We start from the raw sequence: 20,491 nt of genomic DNA, 5'->3' as shown, positions 1-20,491 counted from the left end.
AGATGTCCTTTTCAATTTTATCTGTAAAGCTTGATGGAGTTTTTGAATACGTTGGGGGCTTACCTTCATGCTACAGATTCTTCTGATAACACTGCTTTATCATCCTCATGAATGGCCTTAAACAACTAAATCTGTTGAGTAGTGAATAAGGTGCCTGTTGAATGTTGTAAAAACGAGCAACATCATTATACTGGAACCAAAATCAGTGTTTCTGGTTGACAGTCCTCAAGCATGCATGGACCATTCTCAGTGATTCCTTTCAGGGTCTTTTGTTGGGGTGGGGGGTGGGGGGGAAGCACTGCATATTATTTTGCAGGTAGTTAATTCATCTTTGTAATATTCAGCACAGTGCTAGCTATTTAAAATGTGTTCTACAGCAGAAGTTTTCAAATGTTTTTAGAGTTAACAACCTGTTTCTCCTAAACCACAGTAGACGTTGATAATTAAGAACTGAATTATTTCCCTTTGACTCCAGAGTTGATCTCAAAATCTTTCTGTCAATGTAGGAAACATTCAAACCTGTGTTATTGGTTGGGGAGCTCTACTTGTCCCCACCTGTTGCCAGGGGAAGTGGGTTTCTTGTGATGTCATGAGAAAAAGAATTTTCTGAGACTCTCACAGGAGGATGAGATGTTGCAGAAAGCTTTATTTCTGTGGAATCAAACCCCTGAGTCTCCAAGGTCCCATTTCCCTTTGTCTTGCCAAGAAAGAAGTCCAGCTGTGTCTTTAGCAGGGCTAGGATTAAAGCTGTTGCCCAGACAGAGTTTCCATTCCATGTCTGTACAGTCCAAGCCAGCATCGGGCTAGCTTAGTTTGTGTTCCCAACTGCAGTTCATCAGTCCATTGCATGGGGTGTCTATGGCGGTGCAGCCTCTAGGGCTGCATGGCTGTGGAGGGAACACGGGCGAATGCAAGATAGTGAACTCCTTTGTCTGGGGATTATGTATTCCCAAAATTTCGTGGGCTTACAGTGGCTCTGCCCCCTCTATCCAGTGCTCTCTGTTCCCAGGTTTGACTGACAGACACCTTCCCTACGTCGCCCTGACTTGACTGAGCATGCCTCCAGCTCCCCTTTGTTAGACCTCTTCTCCCAGTGATCTGTGGGGAATGGGCTGGTGGTTCCCTGAGGACTATAAAGTTGCAGCTTCCTGGTGAAGCTGTCCAGATGGCCATGCTTACAATGTCTTGCCTGACGTCCCTTGTGCTCCTTCCTATTATTAATAACTAGCTAATGACAATGATAACACCTGTAGAGAATTTTTTGAGTTTATTTGAGCCAAACTGTCAACAATTTCAAGGAAGCAAAATCTCAACGAATTGAGAAAATGCTCCAGAGAATGGCAGGTTTTTGTTTTGTTTGTCTGTTTTTGTTTTTTGTTAATCCTCACCCGAGGATATATTTTCCATTGATTTTTAGAGAGGGAGGGAAGGAAGAAAGGAGGGAAAGAAGAAAGGGGAGAGGGGAGGGGAGGGGAGGGGAGGGGAGGGGAGGGGAGGGGAGGGGACAAACATGATGTGAGAGAGACACATTGATTTGTTGCCTTCCACGAGCACCTCAACCGGGGATCGAACCTGCAACCTAGGTATGTGCTCCTGATCAGAATTAAACCCACAAACCCTTCAGTTTGTGGGCCAGCGCTCTGACCACTGAACACACCAGCCAGGGCCAGAGAATGGCAGTTTTGCATCTTATTTTATACATTCCATCAAAAGAGAAGACATAAATGGGTTACATGAAATTTATTGTCAGGGAACCTTTGGGATTGGATAAAAAGTGAAATGATAAAAACATACTTCTTTTACATAGTTGGGTATAGTTCAGGGTAGTTAACAGCAGTTAATAACAGGGGATTTGTGGCCTCCACTTGGGTGCAGTACCTGTGCTTTGAGGGGTCCGGAAAAAGGAAATTACTTTGACATTTCTAAGGCATGTTTATTGTAGATGCAAAAAGACAATAGACAGCCTTAATTAAGGTGAAAATTGACCTTTGTCAGGAAAGATTCTAGCCTAGGACATGACTACCCACCATAAACTACTTTTAGTTAAAAAGTTTTAATTTCAGACCATCCTTTGTGGTTATTTTAGGTCTCTGAGTTTGTAAGGCTGCCACACAGGCCTTCCCTGAGCTTATCAGGATTAGTATGTAGCCCCTTTTTGTCCACAGTTCTTAACTTTGTAGTCCAAGTTACTTAATATTTTGAGTTGTTTTTTGAGCTAAAACCCATTTCCCGCCAGTCAATTAATGGACAGGATCTCGCCTGTCTCTTCCAGGTTCTAGCCTGTAGGGCAGGTATCAGCAAATAGGCTTTGTGGAACATACAGGTCTCTGTCACAGCCACTCAACTCTGCTACTGTGCTATGAGTAACCATAGACCATATACAGTTGAATGGCTGTACAAAAAGATAGGCAGCAGATGGGATTTGACCTGAGAGCTGGAGTTTGCCAGCCCCTGCTCTAGGGAAAGAAACTGCTTTTGATTGATTCAGTAATAATTGCCTTCTGTATTCCTCACACTGTGTTAAGTGTTGGCTATGCAGCAATTAACATACACAGATCTCTGGCCATGAGGTTTTTAAGCCCTGAGAATTTTTCATGCACATGGCAGATTCAAAGCAGGTTGAGAAAAAACATGGCCATACATCTGCCTTATTTGTGAGATCTTAGGCAGATACTCTAAGTGCCATGTTCTGTGGTAGTGATATAAGTAATCTCAATATGCCTTTTTTTTTTTTTAATCTTTATTGTTGGAAGTGTTACAGATATCCCCCCCTTTTCTCATTGATACCCTCCACCCCGGATCCGCCCCCCCTCTAGCGCCCCCCCCCCCCCCCCCGGTCTTCACTACACTGTTGTCTGTGTCTAGGGGTTATGGATATATGCATATAAGTTATTTGATTAATCTCTCCCCACCCACTCCTCCACCCCCACCTTCCCACTGCAATTCATCAGTCTGTTCCATGCTTCTATGTCTCTGGATCTATTTTGTTCCCTCATTCTGTTTTGTTTATGAGATTCCACATATGAGTGAGATCATCTAAAACTGAATCAGGAAGAATCAGGAAACCTGAATAGGCCAATAACAACTAATGAAATCAAAGCAGCAATAAAAAAAACTCCCAGGAGACAAAAGCCCTGGTCCAGGTGGCTTCACAGGGGAGCTTTCTAATTCTTTTAAGTTGTGGGGTTAGTGTTGACATTTTGTCTGGAAGATCTATCCAGTAAAGTCAGTGGGGTGTTAAAGTCCATGACTGTGACTGTATTGCTGTTGATCTCTCCCTTAAAGTCCTTAAGGTTATTATTGGTAGGTCCTTATTTATTTCCATTTTAGTTCTTTATGCCTATATTTCTCTATTATTATTATAGCAGTCCCTTTAACATTTCTTGCAATGCTTTTATTTCTAATTACAGCAGTCCCTTTAACATTTCCTGCAATGCTGGTTTGGTGGTGATAAACTCCTTTAGTCTTTTTTTGTCTGGGAAGCTCTTTATTTCACCATCTATTCTGAATGATAGCCTTGCTGGATAGAGTAGTCTTGGTTTCAGATCCTTGTTTTGCATTACCTTGAATACTTCATGCCATTACCTTCTGGCCTATAGAGTTTCTGATGAGAAGTTATCTGACAGCCTTGTGGGAGCTCCTTTGTAGGTAACAGGTTGCTTTTCTCTTGCCTTTAATATTCTCTCTTTGTCTTGAATTTTTGGCATTTTAACTATGATGTGTCTGGGTGTGGGCCTCTTTGGATTCTTCTTGCTTGGGACTTTCTGTGCCTCTTGAACTTGTGTGACTTTTTCCTTTACCAGGTTAGGGAAGTTTTCTGCCATTATTTCTTCAAACAGGTTCTCTAACCCTTGCTTACTTTCGACCTCCTCTAGCATTCCAGTGATGCGAATATTGTTACATTTCATGTTGTCCCACAGCTCCCTTAGACTGTCCTCCTGTTTTTTAATTGTTTTTTCTTTTTGGATCTGATTGAGTGATTTTTTTTTCTACCCTGTCTTCTAATTCACTAATCTTATCCTCAGCTTCATCTAATCTGCTGTTTATTCCTTCCAATATGTCACTTATTTCTGCTATGTCATTCTTAATTTCCTTCATAGTTTCCATATCTTTTTTTCTTGCTGTTGAGCATCTTTATGATCAGTATTCTGAACTCTATATCTGATAGGTTACTTATCTCCATTTCATTTAGCTTTCTTTCTGGAGACTTCTCTTGTTCTTTCATTTGGGTTTTGGTTTTTTGTCTCCTCATTTTGGCTGCCTATTTGGGTTTGTTTCTCTGTATTAGGTAGGCCTGCTAGGACTCTCAGTCTTTTTGGAAGGTCTGTGGTGCAGGCCAGTGTCAGGCGCTGTTTATGACTGGCCTTGAGTACCCTGTTTGGAGCTATCAACAACCTACTGCTTGAGGTCCCCTCTGTTGAACCTGAGTGGGTTTGGGCACGACCAAGATGCCCACCAAAGTCTGCCTTTCCAAGGCCCAAGTCCAGAAGCACATAAGACAAAGACTCAAAGCACTCTGAAGTCTGCCTCTGCCTGCAGGCTGATTAATCTGATTCCTTAATGAGCCTCAGGCCGTAGAAACTCCACAGGGTGTGGTGGCTGATTGTTATGAGTCTCTTAATGAGCCTTAGGCTGTAGAAACTCTAAGGGGTAGGGGAGAGGTTTTTCAGCAGGGTGGAGCAATTGGTTCCCCCTCAGGCAAAAGCTGCTTGGAAGGTAAATATCTGCCTTTGCAGTATGGGGGAATGACTCCTAGGCACAGGAGTCCAGAGGGGTGCCCTCTGAGCTCTGTCTCCAGAGCCCATAACCCTAGATTCTCCTCACATGGCGCCAGTCCGCTCTGCCCTCCCTCTGATGGAGCCCAAGGTGAGTGGCTGCACATGAAACATTGTGCATTGGCTCTTTAAGACAGTGTCTGCATTTCCAGCAGTCTCTCCCTGACAGACAGAAACCTGGCTGCTTTTCACAGCCAAATGTTATGTGGGCATTCTTCTCAGTTCTGGTGCTCTTGGCTGGGGGCCCCAGCCTGGGGTTTAGGCCCCAGAGTCTTCGGTAGGAACCCCCCACAGCTGAGATATACCTCTGGACCTTCAGCTACTGCCTGTGGGAGCCCAACCATCCCTCTCGTGCCTCTGCACTTCCTGCCAGTCTCTGTGTGGTCTCCACTTTTCCTCCTTGGTTGTGAGGGTGCTCTCCAGCTCATCTTCAGTTGCAGTTGATTATTCAGGATGGTTTTTCTATATTTTAGTTGTAATTCCAATTTGATCCTGGGATAGTGTCAGTGTTGCTACCATTCAGTTTGCTGTCTTCTTTAATCTCCCTCACTATGCTTTAGATACCAGATGCTATAGTATCAGTTAACATCCTGTTGTGAAAAATAGGGGACCTAAGATATGTACATTTCGTATCTGCACTACCTACAAATAGCAAGTGCTTAGTATTCATACAGTGTTGTAGAATGGAGCTGAAATTACTGGTTATCTTAACTGTCTTTTGTCAGTCTCTTACAATTTCCTTCAAATCTATGCAGTGTATATGTTTCTGACCTCTTATTTTTGTTTTTTTCATCTTCTTACAGGTTTTTGTTGTAAACCAATTAATGTGCCTTAAAAGTAGATAGTATATTGATCATATTTTAAGAAAATGCTAAACATTTCTAGATGTATTATCAAGACTTCTACTGTCAGAACATTTTTAATTCATTTTTTAAGTACCTTTAGTTGCCCAAGATGACCAACCGTGTTGGTTTGCTCAGGACTGAGGATTTTTTGGGACACAAGACTTTTCAGTACTAAAACCGGACTGTTGGTCACCCTGACTTCACTTAATAATGTAGCTATCTCCTTTACATACCACTGTGCTAACACAGTTTCAAGGAAATGTAATAAATGCTTGGTAACTAGGTGATTGACTTGGTAGGAAAGGATTACTGGGGGCACTTGGGCTTTTATTTATTAAGTTTCTGAATGTTATTTTGGACAGCCATTCCTTAATGTTCAAATGAAAATACAAAAATATTTTATTAACTCATCTATTTAAGGATATTTGCTTATGACATAGCATACTGGTCTTTTCAGAAGGTGGTGCTACTTAAATTTTTAATTAAAAATTTCATAATCTGTCAGATGAATAATATTTAAATGTGCTTTATTAGCTGTAGCAAGGTCTGAGGCAGCTTGAAATTTTCCTTCATTCCCTTTAAAGTGGTTTAAGCTTTAGTCATAGATTTGCAGAGACTGTTTCTAAAGCAATGTCTAGGATAGTCTGTGCCTTGTCATTTCTTTGTTGGAATTAGCATTTGTATGTGTTAATGTTATATAAATCCACAAAACTCCATGGTTGAGATCTCTCTAATAGCAGGTATACAACTTAAAGTGGCTACTGAAAATCCTTGCAAATTTTATCAGTTTAGCCATAGTGGGACATGAACTGTTCTGGGACATGTACTGTGCCTGATAGTATTGTTGGAAAAGAACCATTAAAAATATTGATATTTTATACCAAAAAGAACTTTAAAGACCTGATTCCTTCTCTCTGCCACCCCCTTCCCCCCTTTTTTGGTTACTCCCATTTTGCAATGATTAAATTGTAACATGCCTCATGGGGCTATGTGGAATAATAATAGTGTCCTTAATCTGATTAATCTGTTGGCTAAAATAGGCTCTTCTGGGATGGTTTGTTTGGTGGTTATTTTTCTTGTTTTAAAAATGTGAAGAGTCCATTTGATGGTATTTTAGCTTTTTATGGGTTGTTTTTTTTACCAGCTCGTGAGACTTGTCAGCTTATATCCTGGACCACATTGTTATAGAAAAATTATTGTGCCTTTAAAGCAGATGTATCCAACATTATATTGATGTGTAGAAATGTAAAGATGAGATTTGGGTGATGAAAAAATTTGAGAAGACAAGAAAACAGAAAATTTAACATTGAGAAACAGTGGTTTCCTTTTCATAAGGAGGAGGAAATCTTTACTTTTTTGCTTATAATAGTTTTGGTTAGTTTTTAGTAGAGACATATAAATGTATGTATGTATATAATTTAAGACTAGACCAACATTGACAATGGTGTCACCATACCAGTAGTATTTGTTTAATCCTAGAGAAATCAAAAATAGGATGTAAGATGGTACTCTCCTGTTTACGAAAGCCTTCAGATAAAGAGAAAAAGGAGCAAGTCCAAAGGCACTCACTGTGTGGCAAATAATTTTTATATTGTATGGTTTATTGTACAATACAAGCTAGTTACTGAGTGTTTTACACTGAGAAACTCATTAAGACTAAAAAGGTTTTTGATTTTGTATAATATTAGTCATTTCTGTTCATGTTTTTATTTCTCAAACTGGCAAAAGAGTCCATCAAAGTTTATTTGATGAAGCTTTACAACTAAAGCTATAAAATCTTAGAATTGAGATTTGTAATCATCTAAATCATACATTTCAAATTAATAAGCCAGAAATACTGAGTGAAACAAAATTACACATTATATACTTATAATCTCACTAAACAAATCAATGTTCCATGCCTGAAGCCTTTTGAACACAGGCAGTGAGCATCTTCTTTCTAATCGCTTTAGGAATAAAAGACGCTGCTGTCATGTCCATACCAGTGTCAGTTTTTACTCCACTGTCTTTGAGACCTATTCCAAAAGATATCTACTAAACCAAGTCTGTTCCTCTTAGGTGCCGTGCCCTTAATGGCCTTACTAACCATCTGTTTGATCATGGTGCATTTTATTGTTCTGTTCACACCCACCTAGTCATTCACCATGTTCTCTTGATTGTGACTTATACATTTCCCAAATATGCCTTCTATTTATTTCTTCTGTCACTGCCTTGACTAAGGTCACTTGTGGTAAACTTTTACTGAATTTCCAAAATTCAGAAAACTAATATTTAGTTTATGTGATCTTTCTAAAACAGATATGTTTATGTCATTTCCCAACTTGCAAACTCTTTGTGTCTCAGTTTCTTATAGAATACAGGTCAAACTCTTAAGCAAAGAAGGTCCCTTCCTCTTCTACCTACCCCTGCCCCTGTGCATTCATGATGTGATGAATTCTCTCATGTTAATACTTTCTCCCAGAAGATCATCTTCCAGTGAATGTCCCTATTCCCTTAAAAATGTTTTCCCTTCATACTTGCCTCCTGTATCCCCCTTTTCCCATGTGAGAAATAATGAGGGCTCTTATAAGGTAATGGAGTGGAGAGAATGAAACTGATGCCAGAGACACCAAGGTAGAATGAATCAAACTTGATAATGGAGTGAAGAAGAGAGACAAATCAATGACAGCTCCCCCAGGTGTACAGTTTAGTATAGTATAGTATAGTATAGTATAGTATAGTATAGTATAGTATAGTATGTATAGTATGCTTTTAAAGCCCTTCAAATTTTAAGCACTGTAAATAGACAGATGGGATTTTTTTTTTTTAAATACCAATTGTAATTCTACTGGAATTATAATTCATACAGGGCCAGTATAAGAAGTTTTTTATTTTTTTATGCCAAGGTTTATGTAGTTTGTTTTTAATTGGGATTTGTGATATCTGTCAATAATTGGTGTGAACTTAAATGGCAATTTAAGTACAAAAGGTAACTTGTTAGTGGTCTTTTAAAAATCTAAATATTTATTTTAAAAATAGACTGCTTATTTGTTACTCACTGGTGTTAAACATTTTGTGTAGGATAAGTTATTTCATTTGAATCTTAAAAACTTTAAGCAGTAGGTACTGTTAATCCCATTTTCAGAAGAGGAAATGAATCAAAAAAGTTAAATAACATGACCAAGGTCACTTAGCTAATCTGTGTTAGAACTGACATTCTAACCCCAGAAACCAGATCTAGAGCTTGTACTCTTTTTTTCTTTAATTTAAAATACAGTTTACTAAGGAGTGTGTGTGTATCAGATTCTAAAACAGCAAATAATAATAAAAAAATAAAATAAAAAATAAAACAGCAAATAATAAAGTTAATATTCATATTCAGGTTACCTAAATTTTGTTTGGAACACATAGCAGATCTTTGAGTCACTATGTGTGCCTATAGAATTTACAGTTAGATCTGACATGAGGGGTGGGGTTGGGGCGGGGACTGACAAGAGCAAATAAGTCTTGGGAGCAGGGAGAGTTTTACACACATTCAACCCTTGTGGAAGGATCTGCTAGAAACTAATAAGGTGATCTTGAGGCCACATTATTTCTTCTTGCCTGCTTTTGAAACATTGTTGGAACCTTTTTTATTTATTTATTGTCACTTAACTACCTTGCTAATTTATTGACTTGGCTGAGAAATCTATAAAGAAACTGGTTCTTCTGCATTTGTCACATTACTGATAAATTGTTATACTCTAGTTAATACATTCTCTCAGAGATGTGATCAAGTACTGAACTGAAAGGTAACTACAGTTAAAACTTCAGTGATAAAACTGGAAAACATGACCTTCAATTAATTGCATGTCACAGCATATGTTGGAATAATCTTTATTTACTGGCAATATTAATCCATGGAAAGGGTAAGGTAAGAATTTTTTTCCTACTTGAGGTATTATAAATATGGTCAGAATAGAGAAAATGCTGTAAACAATTTGATAGTCTACAAGTTCTACACTTGACTAGATTTAGAAATTTAGTTCACAGGGAAGACCTTTCTCAGCAGACTATAAAAATGAAAACATTTCCCATTTGTCCTCATTATGAGATAGGCAGACAACTCAGAAAGTAAATATGGCAAGCAGTACTCATTTTAACAGCTTTCTGTTTGTTTTATAGTTCCCTGTTATAAGTCTTATTTTTAAAAGGCTATGAGAGGTAGTGTTTAGACCTTATTTCTTCCTCCAAAAATAATTTTTAAATCTGCTCAGAAGTTTTGAATTCTATCATTGTGTCCAACAGATTAACCAGGTCCTTCTTACATTTGAATTAATTTTATTTGGGAATGAGAAGAGAATACAGTAATTCTCTTTAGCTGCTAACGTACTACTTTGGGAGTTGGAGGTGGAAAGGAGAAATCAGATCATCTTTTCCAGAAAGTGTTTAGTGGAAGAAGTAATGTCACTTGACTTTGGGAACCAGCAGTTAAATGTTTTTACTTAGGCCTTTATTTATCATTTAAGATAAAAAAAATTTCAGACTGGTTGGAGGAGTGAGGTGGATTGTGGTTAAACAACTTGAGAATAAGAGAATTGCTTGAGTTACCAATGCTTTAGGAAAGTTTTAATTTACAGCTCTTTGGAGACCCTTTGACATAATATTTTAGGGGAAAGGACTTGTACTTTTTTAAGTGTCGCTTATCACTTTTCAAGGATTTGATTCTTGTCATAACCTACTTTTTGTTTGTTTTTTGTTAATCCTCACCTGAGGATATTTTTTCCAATGCTTTTCAGCAAGAGTAGAAGGGGGGAGAGAGAGAGAGATAAATGTAAAAGGGACATATTGACTGGTTGCCTCTCACTGGCACCCTGACGGGTGGGGAGCAAACCTTCAACCCTTCTATGTGCAGGCTGCCACTCTAACCATTGGAACACACTGGCCAGGGCACATAACCTATTTTTTACATTTATTAACGAGATTAATTTAAATAAAATTATATGGTTGAGAACAAGTGTCTCTGGAACCCAGAAGTTCTGGTTCAGGTAATGCTGTATTTGCAGATTAGCATAGGCATATTGTTAATTAGCAATTCTTAACTTTACATATAACTTCCAAACTGCTTTCAGTTTTTACAAATAAATGCAGTTATTTACAAGGAATACCATAAAAGAGAGCATATGTAAACCAACAAAATCTCATCACCTGTACTGGAAATTCAAACTAGAATGTTTCATAGTTGACCATGCAAAATGTTTAGCCAAGATATCCCCTATTGCTGATACATGCATGTTTATTCAACACATGTTGTCACCATCAGTATTATATTCATTTACCTAAAAAAAATACTTTTTTGTCAGCATTAATATTTTATTCAGAGTTGAGTGACTTGCTAAACTTGTTATTTTTTAGTTTCTAATAGCCACTTTTTAAAAATGCCAGTAATTATCAACATTTTTAAATTTTAACAACATGAGGTAATTACAAGACAGCTGTACAACTTTTTTTTTTTACCTCCAGGTTTTTTTAAGTTCAAGAAAATTAAATACAATCTCAGGATTTTCTCAGTATACCTAAAGTTGTAACGCTGAGATTTTCCCTAGACTATCCAAATTACAGTCTTTATAACTTGCAGCACAATTTAGGTCATTGACTTGTGTAATTAATATTAAGGGTCAGAAAACACCAGTATTAATAAGACTTTTGTGTAGTAATCTGTTTTTGTGTGTGTGTTTTTTTAATTTATTTTTTTGTGTGTTTATTTTTGTGTAAAATATTACAGATGTCCCTTTTTCTCCCCAATGACCCATTCCACTCTTTCCCACACCCTCTCCCCAGTCCCTCTCCATACCATTGTCCACGTCCTTGGGTTGTGCATATATGCATATGAATTCTTTGGTTAATCTCCACCCACCTACCCTCCTCCCTCCCTCTGAGATTCATCAGTCTGATCCATGCTTCCATGTCATTGAATCTATTCTGTTTATCAGTTTATTAAGTTCTTTAGATTCCACGTATAAGTGAGATCATTTGATGTTTGTCTTTCTCTGCCTGGCTTATTTCGCTTAACATAATATTCTCCAGGTCCATCCATACTGTCCCAAAGGATACGAGGTCCTTCTTCTTTATAGCTGCGTAATCTGTTTTTTAAAGACTTACAAGAAGGGGTTATTTCCCAGTCTTTCTACCTGAACTACATTTTTAAAAAATATATATCTTTATTGATTTCAGAAAGAGGAAGGGAAAGAAAGATAGAAACATCAATGATGAGAGAGTAGCCATTGATCAGCTGCTTCCTGCACGCCCCCTAGTGGGGATCGAGCCCACAAACCTGGGCATGTGCCCTGACAGGGAATCCAACCTCTATCTCCTGGATCCTAGGTGGATGCTCAGCAGCTGAGCCATGCTGGGCCGGGCTGAACTACATTTTTTAACAATTCACAATACTAATATGTACTTAGCTTTTTGCTTTTTGTCAATACTGGGGAGGGAGGTTTCTGTAAGACACATTCCAATTTCAGAGATGTTAAAATGTATTTAGTGGAATATAGTAGTAAGCCTTAGAGTCTGTAGCTAAAGAATTATAGTTTAGTTGATTTTAACATATACAGTGAGTGACAGGAGTACTGAAATAAAGATAGAACCCCCATATGGTTGGAAACCAGTTTTAGTCTATGCATTTTGTCTCATCACTTACCTGGAAGAAACTTTATCAGACTAACACAGCAGTCCCTAACTGCATTCTTATATGTTTTATTGAGCTAGTAGGTAAAAGGGTATAGAGCAGTGGTTCTAACCAAAAGAACAGCAGTTCTGCTGCATTGTATTGAGCAGTAGCACTCAGACGGTTGCTATTATTATTTTAAAAGCTATCTTTTATTGATTGTTAGTATGTGCCAGGTGCCATGACTCTTAAGGAAAACTACTACATACTATTCTTTAATTTATTGAGCACATAGTATATACTAGGCACTGTTTCAGATTCTGAGGATATAGCAGTGATGAATAAACAGACCAAAATCCTAGTTTTTGTGGAATTTACATTCTTGTCATTCCCTTCACAACCTTATCATGTAGGATTACTGTCTCCATTTTCCCTGTAATGAAAGTGAAGCTCTGAAAGTTTTCATGACTTGCCTGATATTATACAAAACCTAGATTTTAAACTTTGGTGCTGTGAACACTATGCTATGCTGTCAACATTGTCCCTCTTTGAAGATCTGTGAAAGAGAATAATAATTCTCAATATCTCAAACAGTAATTATCACAGATCCCCTTGAAATCCTCATGTCACTCTTCCCATCTTGAAATTCTGCATGAAATTTTAGGAATTTCATAGGTTCCCAAGTGCTCATTCATAACCTTAAAGTTAAGAACACTAATAGAAGAAAGTTCTGCAAACAGCTCACAAATATGCAGTTGCCACCGCTTTCTTTCCTATTCCCCCCAACAAGCCAATGACAAACATTACTTATTAATCAACATTCTCTTTTCTGCTAAAGCTGGAAGCATCCACACAATCATCCTGAAAACTAATGGTCATTGCCAAAATTGACATTCACAGTGAAATCAATTTTTTTATCAGTCTTAGAATCTAGAAATAATTTTTCAAAGCTGGTTTACTAGAAGGCACAGATTTGAAAAATAATATTAGTTTAAGTGTTGGCTATTGTACTGTTAGATTTTATTTTTAAGGAAAAAATACTTCTAGCGTTGGTATTTATCAGGATTTAAATTAAAATATTATGGTGGCTGGGTCCATATGAGGAAATAGTGATAAAAAATTAATGAAAGGTAATGACTATGCTTAGTTGTATTTTCTTCTTATTGGCATTCCTTGTTAGAAAACTTACTGGTAAGTTAGATGTGTTTTGTCACTATATTTTTAGATTTGAAAGTCTATTGCTGACTACTGCCACATTTCTCTACTTCAAAATTTGAATTATTTTCAATTTCCTATGACCATAGGGTTCTGTGCTAAAAATTCTTCTTGGCTGAGTTACTAAAATTAAAATAAACTCTAAGCATTATTTATAATATCCACCAGCTGGAAACAATCCAAATACCCACCAACTGGTGAATGGATAAAGAAAATGTCCTATATCCATGCAAAGGATATATTTTTTATCAGTAATAAAAAAATAGAAGGAAGAGATTACTTATAGAGGTACTAATATGGGTGAACATGACTCATTCTAGCAACAAGTAATATTTATGGATAAATGAAGCAACTGGGAAAAAGAGTCCTTACCATCTCATTAGGAAATGTAATTCTGCTCTGGCCAATGTGGCTCAGTTGGTTGGAGCATCATCCCATGCACCGAAAGGTCTCGGGTTTGATTCTCAGTCAGGGCACAGGCCTGGTTAGTGGGTTCAATCCTAGGTAGGGGTGGGTGTGGGAAGCGATCCAATGTTTCATCCTGGAATCCACGTTCCTCTCCCCCCCCCACTTTTCCTTCTCCCTCTGTCCCTGTCTCTTCCCCTCTCTCTAAATCAATACAAGCATGTTTTTGGGTGAGGATTTTAAAAATAAAATAAAAATATTTTTTTTAAAAAAGAAAGAAATGTAGTTCCCATAAATGTTTACTTTTTATAGTCAGTATTTTTTAAATGGTAATTTTATGTTGATTCAGTCAGTTGTGTCAGTGTTTTTGTTTTAGGGTTTTAGTAACTTCATGCAGTTGTGCAGTCATCACTACCGCCAGTTTTAGAACACTTCCATCACCCCAGAATATTCCCTATGACTCTAGTCAGTCCACTCCCACCCCCAGTGAAGAAAGGTCAGGGAATTGTTGGGTGCTCATGTTTCCCTTGGAGCAGCATTATGGGACAAATATGGGATCTTTCTACTTTCTTTTCTTAGTAAGCATGGAACTTTGATTCTTCCTATGGCTCTACTTGCAGTATGTACAGGTATCCTATTCCATAGGCTCCCATTTCTTAGAAAATTTCTAGCTTGTTTACTTTGTGAGGATCTCTGAAAATGCTCAGCCATTTGTATATTTTCTAAGTTATCAATTTTCCATTTTAAGTTTAATCTGGTCAGAAAGAAGGGACATGTCTCCCTTTACCTCAGCTCTAGGATCTACCACAGAATTTTTAAAATATATATATTTATTTCAGAGAGAGAGGAAGGGAGAGGGAGAGAGAGATAGAAACATCAATGATGAGTCATTGATCGGCTGCCGCTTGCACATCCCCTGCTGGGGATCAACCCCGAAACCAGTGCATGTGCCCTGACCAGGAACTGAATATTTTTTAAGTTTTCCTGAAGTTATACTTTTTTTCTATCAAGTCATTTTTATTTTGTTTGCAACTTTAAATCTTCACCAATCTACTCCTAAGAAAGACTTCTGAACTAGAACCTAAATAGGTTCTTGTTCTCTCAAGGTCAATTTTTTTAAAGCTATTTGAATCTGGTCTTTCTTATTCTTATGTTTTTAACCTTTTTTCCTTTATGGAGAAATTAAGTAATTAGTAATTAAGTTGGAATTTTTGTAACAAATTTGTCAGTCTTCCTGAGAATTAGGAAAATCCTTAAGCATAAATTCAACTAAATTCTAGGTCATTGTTTAAATTCAATTTTTATAGCTCTTCTTTCTACTTTAGCAATTAAAAGGCTCTTTATTGTTTAGTATAATTGTTCCTCTGCTGAGAAATCCTTAGAAAGGTAGTTCATTGCAGAGGTAAAGGGCAGGAGCAGAAGAAATAGAAGTTTTTGTGGGTAATATAAATAGACAGAATGAATCAGGGAGGATAGGTTTCCAAAGATTTGAGCAACGTAGAAGAAAAGAGAGTCTATTTCAGTCGTATTTTGAAGCCCCAGAGTACCAGTTAAAGAAGTTGATTAGTCAGTGTTACTTTTGTCTCATAAATCTTTCTATAATTATAGTTTCTCTTAAGGTATTAATTTTGACATTCCAAAAGTTGACCATCAGTCCAGTTGTTAAGTCACAGTTGCCAGTCACAATTTTTGTCATTTACCAATTTAAGTGTCAGAGTCAAAATTACATTGGAAGTTTACAAAATACGCAGATTCTTCCTAGAGATGGTTTTGGCTTTGACAAATAAGAAAGAGATCACTAGAGTCAAGAAAAATTGTGTTGTGATAATTACTTAGGAAGAGAGACATTGAGAACTGTCTGGGTAATAGAATGTTTTAAGTGTTAATAAGGGCTGCTAGGCCAGTGTGGCTAAGTGGTTGAGCACCAACTTATGGACCAGGAGGTCACAGTTCCATTCCCAGTCAGGGCACGTGCCCAGGTTGCAGGCTTGATCCCAGGTGTAGACTTACAAGAGGCACCCGATCAGTGAGTCTCTCATCATTGATATTTCTATCTCTCTGTCTCTTTCCCTTCCTCTCTCTGAAATCAATAAAAACTTTTTTTTAAAAAAAAAAAAAGCTAAAGAACTAAAAATAAATTTTTTTTAAATGTTAATGTGGGCTGTGTTTGTGGTTGCCAGGGGTACCAGGATATGTCAAAACTAATTTAACTGTAAGCCTAAGACCTACTTGTTTCACTGGATATAAATTATTCCTAAATAAAAATGATTTAAGAGTGCTTTACAAAAAATAATAATAAATGTGTCCTTACAAACAGATTCTCAGGTTTCCTAACCAAGTTAGGAAGGAGCCACATAATCAACAATCCCACAATTAATGACCTTTATAATATGCCATCATGAAGGTTTTGTAAGTGACCCAAGGGGAAGTTTGACCAGTCATTCACCTTTGCTTGGTCACTCATCTTCAACCTTATAGTGCTTGGGGCTAGTTTGAATTGGGTTGGAAGCTTATTGGGCCTATTCCTCCATCCATTCCAAAGGGAGCACTCTCTATTCAGTGAGTAAAACTAGACAGTCCAGTACAAAACAAAACACATGAGACAAAACTTTGCACAAATAGATGAACAGAAACAAAGCAAGTAACTGAAGAATTAAACTAATGGCAAAAATATTTACCAAACAATACACCTCCAAGCCAAAACCAAAAGGCTTAATTGCCTTACACAAAGATCTATTTGGTGTAATTCCTAGAATAACAAAATAAATTTAGCAATGAAAGCTCAAGGAACCAATTGGAGCTCCCATCATTTGTTAAGACTGACTCATCTGACAGCAAGTTCAAAGAACAAACAGAAGTGGGTCACAAGCAGCCCATTTAGTACACTTGTTTATCTAAGGGCATCATTTGGAATGGTGCCAAATGAAGGTCTTAGGTCAACTGTCAAAGAATAAGAGAGACCATTCATATCTGAAACAAAAAACAAAGCTGAAGTTATGATTACTTAATAAGGAATAGCTATCCCAATCAGACACTGCCTCCCCTGAGCAGAGCAGACTGCTAGTCTTAAATAGTTGTAGGGAATTAGAGTCCAAAGATCAACAACCTTTCAAAGGCAGGAGTGAATTAATGTCAGTGATAGAAGCACTGTCTCTCAAGCAACACAGTTGTTGATTGGTTGGCATTTAGGTTCATTGACATGAGTTGTTTTTAAGTTGTAGATAAAGAAAAATGACAAGTCATTAAAAAGTGACATAACCCAGCTACATAATGGATAAAAGAATGCAGGAGATGAGTCTTATTTGTGTTAAAGTAGTTCATTTGTTCTTTGGGATGTTTAGGAAATTCTTGTCCCCATAGTTACCACATTCCCTTTAGTTAGGTTCAGAAACACAAATTTGGAGGCATCTTTCATTAAAACCCTAAGTTTTTAAAAATATTTCTCAACTAGAAATTATTATAGGTCTATATGGTTGGGTGATGTCCACGTGGCACTGTTAATAGAAATGTCACCTACGTAATTATTTTTTTTGTTTTTGCTTTTTGTTGTTGTTTGGGTTTTTTGTTGTTGTTGTTAATCCTTGCCTGAAGATATTTTTTCCATTGCTTTTCAGAGAGAGAGGGAGGGAGGGGAAGAGAGAGAGAAACATCAATGTGAGGGAGAAACCTAGACTAGTTGCCTCCCATACTCGCCCCACAGGGGCAGGGAGCAAACCCGAAACCCAGGTACATGCCCTTGACCGGTAATCAAACCCGACACCCTTCATTGCACAGGGCAGTGCTCTAACCTACTGAGCCACACCAGCCAAGGCTGTAATTTTATTTTTAAATATTTTTTTACAATAAATAAACCTGACTTTGGTTAAACTTTACAGAGAGTAATTTCTTTATTTGTCCCAAATTTATATGCATGCTATAGGGTAGAATATTCTTAAAGCTGAAAGTTGGTTCAATTTATTTTATATCCTCTTTCCTAAAATTATAATTTGGTAAGAACTGTGTACTCACAGAAGGACACTATGTTCAAGAACTGGAAAAAGGTCTATGGGAATTATGGGTTCAAGTTTCGAAATAAAATATAGGAACTAGTAAATGGGAAAGTTTGCAGTTAACTTTCTATGGAGTGGGGTGGGGGGGCTCCCCATTCAGGAACAGAAGAAAATACACAGTAGATTAGCAGAAGTGAAGGATAAAGTTTTGGAAGGAAGCCCATGCAATAGGCCTGGCATCCTAAGGAGAAATAAAGGAGTGTCATAGGTAGGTAAAACAAAGGATATCTTTTCCAAGAGTATAGGCTGGAAGGAAAGAACATATAAAGAGATTTAACACAAATATACCAGCGTGAGTCCATTTGTGATTGACTGACTTTCAGAAGGGACTATCAGTAATTGACTAGTTTGCAGAAGCATATTTAATGAAACAAGCGGTTATTGGTTGATTAAATGTGTTTAAACTTGTTACCATGACTAAAGAACTGTCATTTCTTTATTACGAAGGTTTAAAACCTGTTCTGGTGGCTACTTTTGTACCATGGCTACTGACCAATTTTTTTTTCTAGGGATGTGGGAACTTTGTGTTCTCATGTTATCCCCTGTTCTGGATACTTTAGGATCTTCTTTCTCTATCTTTAGTATACTGAAATTTTATAATGATAATTATAAATTTTATAATGAGAAGCAAAGTATGGTTTGCTTCTTTTTGGTTTTATTATTGATACTCAGTATTTCATCATATTGAACAGTCAGTAGATTTTTTGAGTCTGAACATTAATATTCTTCAGTTCTGCTACTGATTCCTGACCATTTTCAGACACTTTGTAACTCCCATTTCAGTATGGATATTTGGTCTGCTTTCTCTGCTAACTCATTTACCATTCGTGTATCTCAGGGGTCAGTAAATTTTTTCTATAAATGCCAGAGTAAATATTTTAGGCTTTGCAGACCAAATTGTTTCTGCTGTAACTTCTTAACTCTGCCATCACAGCAAGATAGCAGCCACAGACAATACACAAATGAATAGGCATGGCTGTATTTCACTAAAACTTTATGTACAAAAACAGATAGTGGGCTGGATTTGTCCACAGACTCCTGCCCTATCCTCTTTATCTTTCTAGAATATTAGCTCAATGAAAGGCAGAATTATTTCTCCCCCATTTGGTATATTCCTTTCTTAGTAGGCATTCAATCGCTCGTAACTCAGGGTACAGATTATTCAGGAAAGCGGGGTAAACGTGTCTGTTGCTGCCATCTTGTAACCAATAGAATGCCCCTTCAAGCTTTTCTTTAGCTCTCCCCCCCCCTTTTTTCTTAATAGAGTAAATATTTTACTCTAATTGAATTTAGGAAGCACTGAAAGTCATGTCTGTAATCCTGCAGTTTCTTTCTACATTTGATACATTAAAAAGACCCATTCTTTAGTAAATCTGTTTATGGGATGCTCCGTATTAGTATGGTATAGTAATAATTTTTAAATAAATCTACTTGTTTGAATGTCTTACTTATATAAGAACCACATGATTACAAAGATTACTTAAGAATTCTTTTTTTTCTTTTCTAGGTACTAGCTTTTGACAAGTTTGCACCATGCGTGAGTATAAGCTAGTTGTTCTTGGCTCAGGAGGCGTTGGAAAATCTGCTCTGGTAAGTCATTCTCACTGTACCTAAGCTATTCGCTCCAAGACTTGTTCTTCTGTTAAGCTTTAGGTTTGATTATTTGTTTTCATTTATTTGTTAAGGTGAAGTCTCATAGTGATTTTAGAAGCAATATAATATTTTTCCTGTAATTTTAGTCAACTTTTAGTTACATCTGGGTAGATTGTATTCTCTCTGGAACATTGGTTCCAGACCAACATGAAATATGCCAGAATACAGTTTGAGCTGAAGCACAGAGGGTGAGAGCATATAAAAATGTGTGTGTGTCTGCATTTCAGAGCCAGATAAGAGTTAGTTTTGGTCTTTCTCATTGAGAGTTGGCATATATACATATATATATATAAAATGTTAGAAAATATCAAATTAAGCTTATAAAAAAACCTTTCTCAAATAATACCTTTGACTATGCAGTTTTTAAGTTATTTTGGCAGCCATGTTTTCTATATCAAGGAACAGTATAGGAGGAAAAATGACACAGCTTGATGGTGGTTGCAGAAAGGAAGAAACTCAGGGAAAATAACTTGATGAATAGTTGAGAGTTTCACAAAGCCCCACAATGAGATAGATTGACCATCTCACTTAGCTACTTAGCACAGAACTTGACATGCTGGAATCAAACTGAGAAGTGTGTACAACAGAGCACGAGCTGCTTTTTCATTTGTAATTTTATCCAAAGTAATGGGGGGGTGTCTTGAGTGTGCACATATGTGTGTACACAAAACAATTATCCACTTTCTAATTAAAATTCAATTAAGAATGAAACTGGAAACATTAAAAAATTTTTAAATATAGTATGATCTCTAAATTTAGAATTAATTACCTAATAAAGAGCATGGTGATTACTTAAAATAAAAAGGCTTTCTAAGGTAATCTCACCAAATGCATGCATTCAAATGTAGTAGTGGTTTTTCATCAATGGCAGAACTACCTGTGTGAAATCAATAGTTTGAAATGTACAGATTTGGATTTGTTCTT

At 37.1% G+C, this 20,491-nt stretch overlaps 1 protein-coding gene across 1 annotated transcript in view; it reads left to right on the top strand.

Moving 5' to 3' along the window:
• Positions 1-20,491, top strand: part of RAP1B (RAP1B, member of RAS oncogene family) — a 42,813-nt gene that overhangs the window by 13,724 nt on the left and 8,598 nt on the right. Inside the window, exon 2 of the mRNA XM_081130506.1 lies at positions 19,422-19,504. Within this exon, the coding sequence (XP_080986632.1) occupies positions 19,448-19,504 (57 nt within the window). The 5' untranslated portion in view covers positions 19,422-19,447. The remainder of the gene's footprint in view (positions 1-19,421; positions 19,505-20,491) is intronic.

This window comes from Miniopterus schreibersii (assembly GCF_964146895.1).
Source record: "Miniopterus schreibersii genome assembly, chromosome: 2".
In the NCBI taxonomy this organism is placed as follows: domain Eukaryota; kingdom Metazoa; phylum Chordata; class Mammalia; order Chiroptera; family Miniopteridae; genus Miniopterus; species Miniopterus schreibersii.
This window is presented reverse-complemented; position numbering and strand designations above follow the sequence as displayed.